This window comes from Protobothrops mucrosquamatus, unplaced genomic scaffold, assembly GCF_001527695.2.
Source record: "Protobothrops mucrosquamatus isolate PMUCROS unplaced genomic scaffold, P.Mucros_1.0 scaffold4262, whole genome shotgun sequence".
Lineage (NCBI taxonomy): Eukaryota > Metazoa > Chordata > Lepidosauria > Squamata > Viperidae > Protobothrops > Protobothrops mucrosquamatus.
In genome coordinates, this window is record NW_015390180.1 from 28,657 (window position 1) to 32,220 (window position 3,564).

Consider the following 3,564-nt stretch of genomic DNA (forward strand, 5'->3'; position numbering starts at 1 on the left):
AAATCGAGGTCAGACGGCACTATTTATACCTTGAGGAAGCCGATGGGCCAGCCGAGAGACATCTCACTTTCCCGGGGAAGCGCCAGCCACAATTTCGAGGCGTTTGCAAAGATCTGGGACTTGGCAAAACTGCCTTTTGCTAATCTTGCAATGTTCTCCTTTTAGCTCACAGGGGCTTCCTCGCCTGCAGGAAACCGTTTAAGCAAGTCCGCCTGGGACGAGAATCTGAATTCTGAATATATATATATATATATATTTAAGGGGCTTCGCCTTTTCTGAAAAAATGCAGAGCTTTCGTCTAGCGAAAAGCTCATGAAAACAGCTCCTTCCCCCCCCCTCTTCCTGCCTCAAAAGCTCCCCTGGAAAATTGCAAACTATACAAAAGAAAAAGAAAAGACCCAACAGCTGCAGTCCTCGACTTAAAACTGCCCACTTAGTGACTGAAGTAATGCATTTTCTGCAGCCCTAAAAGAGCCTTCGGACACAGTGGTTAACATTGGCAATTTCCCGCTGAATTTTAGGCTGGGAAGCCAAATAAAAATAAAATAAAATGAGACATTCGCACCTCTAGGAGAGCCAGACGCCCAGCAAGAGAGGAATAAAAACAGAGATATTACAGGGAGCCCTTGACTGACGATGTTTCGTTTAGTGACTGTTCGGAATTACGACGGCACTGAAAAAGGGGACCCGTTTTTCAGCTTTACGACCGTTGCAGCTCCAAATTCAGACCGTCGGCAACTGACTTGCATTTATGACGGTCGCAGCGTCCCAGGGTCACGCAATCCCTTTTCGCGACCGTCTGACCAGCCAAGTCAACGGGGGAAGAAAGATTCGTTTAACGACCATGTTCTTCACTTAACAAATTGCAGTGATCCAGTTAACAACGCACGCAGCACGCAAGTTCGGTGCTACGCCACCCCACCCCACCCCCACTCCCGAGTCGCCGTTTGGGAGATGGGCGGCTGCATGAATTGGTTTAATTAATAAATCATTTCCTCCAGTTCAAAGCTTGCCCCGCCACACACACATACGCACAGACAACACACACGCACACTTAACAGCAGGAGCAGCGTCTTCCAGGACTTGACAGCCCCTCCAATTTGCCAATTTCTGTGCAACAGATGGAGCAGCAAAATTACAAATCCCGCTTGTAAGCCGTTGGAGCTTATGTTAATTTTCCACCGAAACGATATTAAATTAAATTTAAATACTGCTTGGGCCTCACCCATCCTGGGAGGAAGTGGTGGGGAAAAGCCCCTCCGTGTTTAAAGGGGCTCCTTATCTGAATCAAACGGGATATTTTCTCGTAGTTAAGAGGCCGTGGTGCAAATTCAGCTGCTAGGACTTCTTTTTTTTCCCTTTTTTTTCTTTTTTTGCAACTTCCGTGTCGCAACTTAGCTCGCAAAAGGAATCCAGAGATTTTTCTTCTGTGTCTGACGCCGCCCGATGCATTTGCTGGTTCCTTCTCGCGACCTTTTGGCTAATTCCCACTTTTAACTCGGATTTAAATGGCTTTAAAAGAAACAGGCCCGATATAGGTAAGGGACCTTACTGGAGTCCTTGATTTACAACAGTTTGTTTAGAGACCGTTCAAAGTTAGGTACTTAAGACTGTTTTTCACACTGACGACCGTCGCAGCCTTCCCCCGCGGTCACGTGATTTACATTCGGACGCTCGGCACCTGACTCGCGTTTATGACGGTCGCAGCGTCCCGGGGTCATGTGATCCCCTTTTGCGACCTTCTGACAAGCGAAGATAATGGGGAAGACAGATTCATTTAACAACCGTGCTATATAGTATGTTTAAATGTGTGTTATGTATGTGTATACTTTGAGAGCAAGCAACTAAATTTCATGTTTAAGGTGTGCTATTGTGCCTACAGTAAAAAAAAATGACAATAAAGGTTATCTGTCTGTCTGTCTATGGATCATCTATATCTATCTGTCTATCATCTCTCTCTCTCTCTCTCTCTCTCTCTCTCTCTCTCTCTATCTATCTATCTATCATCTATCATCTATATCTATCCAACATCTATCTATCATCATCATCTGTCTGTCTGTCTATCTATCATCTGTCTATCATCTCTCTATCTATCCAACATTTATCTATCTATCTATCTATCTATCTATCTATCTATCTATCTATCTATCTATCTATCTATCTCTGTCTATCTATCTCTATCTATCCAACATCTCTCTCTCTGTCCGTCTGTCTATCCGTCTATCCGTCTATCCGTCCAGGCATCCATCATCTATCTATCTATCTATCTATCTATCTATCTATCTATCTATCTATCTATCTATCTATCTATCTATCTATCTATCTATCTATCTATCTCTATCTATCTATCTATCTATCTATCATCTATCTATCTATCTATCTATCTATCTATCTATCTATCTATCATTCATCTATCTATCTATCTATCTATCTATCTATCTATCTATCTATCTATCTATCTATCTATCTATCTATCTATCTATCTATCTATCTATCTATCTCCAACATCTGTCTGTCTGTCTGTCTATCTATCTATCACTAAATGAACTGCTGTAAGCCGAGGATTACCTGTATTACAGAATATGGAATAACAGAGTTGGAAGGGACCTTGGAGGTCTTCTAGTCCAATCCCTCTTTGAGCTGGAGACTCCACACCGCTCCTGACAAACGGCTGTGCAATCAATCTCTTTCTAAATTATTTCAGCAATTAACTCGAGGACTCTCTGTATATCTCTACAGAAATTACGGCAGAACCACGATGCAAACCCTCTTGAATGCATTTGGGTCGATGTAAAAGGGATTTTTTTTTTAAAAAAAGGACTTTGCCATAGGTGTATCCTGCAGGCCATCCAACCAAACAGAGGAAATAAATGATTTATTTATTTTTTTTGACCAGTGGGGAAGGAGAACCTGGAAGAGAAAAGCAGGAAAGGAGAGGGAGAAGACAAACGAATGGAGACAGAGACAGACACACCTCAGACATGATATGTTTAGACTTACTGCCCTGGCTGGATTGCCCTGGTCGATGGGATTCTTAAAATCTATGTGCAATTCGTCAAAGGCGATTATCTAGAGAAAGGGAGAGAGAGAGAGAGAGAGAGAAACGAATTCAGAAAATATCCTTGTTCGCGGGGGAAATAAAAAAATCACGCAGCGGGTCCACCCATTATAACCAGTAACCGTCATTCCCGAGCATTGTGAAATTTACATGGACGTTCCGTAAGGAAAGGATGAAAAAGCAAATAAATCGGGGCGCAGAATTTGCACCCACACCTGCCACCGCCCTGAAAGCACAGGGGAGTCCGTGCCTCAGGTTTCATCCACACCCTTAAGCTGAGAGCGGCACATTTGGGAGTTTAGACGTTAGCCCTGGAGGTTGTTGAACCCCAATTCCCATCAGCCCCTGCCAGTAAGGATGATGGGTGTTGGGGTTTCCAGAGACGCCTGGAAGTTTGCAGATTCCTGGACTTAGTTAATCTCATGTACAAGTAAAACAATGAATACATGTGTATGTATATCTATGTATCTATATGCATATATCTATATATCTATATCTGTCTGTCT

The 3,564-nt window shown here is 43.1% G+C and overlaps 1 protein-coding gene across 1 annotated transcript in view; it reads right to left on the reverse strand.

Moving 5' to 3' along the window:
• The window catches only part of CNIH2 (cornichon family AMPA receptor auxiliary protein 2), an 11,350-nt gene extending 8,164 nt beyond the window's left edge, over nt 1-3,186 (reverse strand). The window contains exons 1-2 of the mRNA XM_015828129.1: nt 3,181-3,186; nt 3,001-3,069 (exon numbers count right to left, since the gene is read on the reverse strand). Coding sequence (XP_015683615.1) covers nt 3,001-3,069; nt 3,181-3,186 — 75 coding nt within the window. The remainder of the gene's footprint in view (nt 1-3,000; nt 3,070-3,180) is intronic.
• Nucleotides 3,187-3,564: the final 378 nt, after the last annotated feature.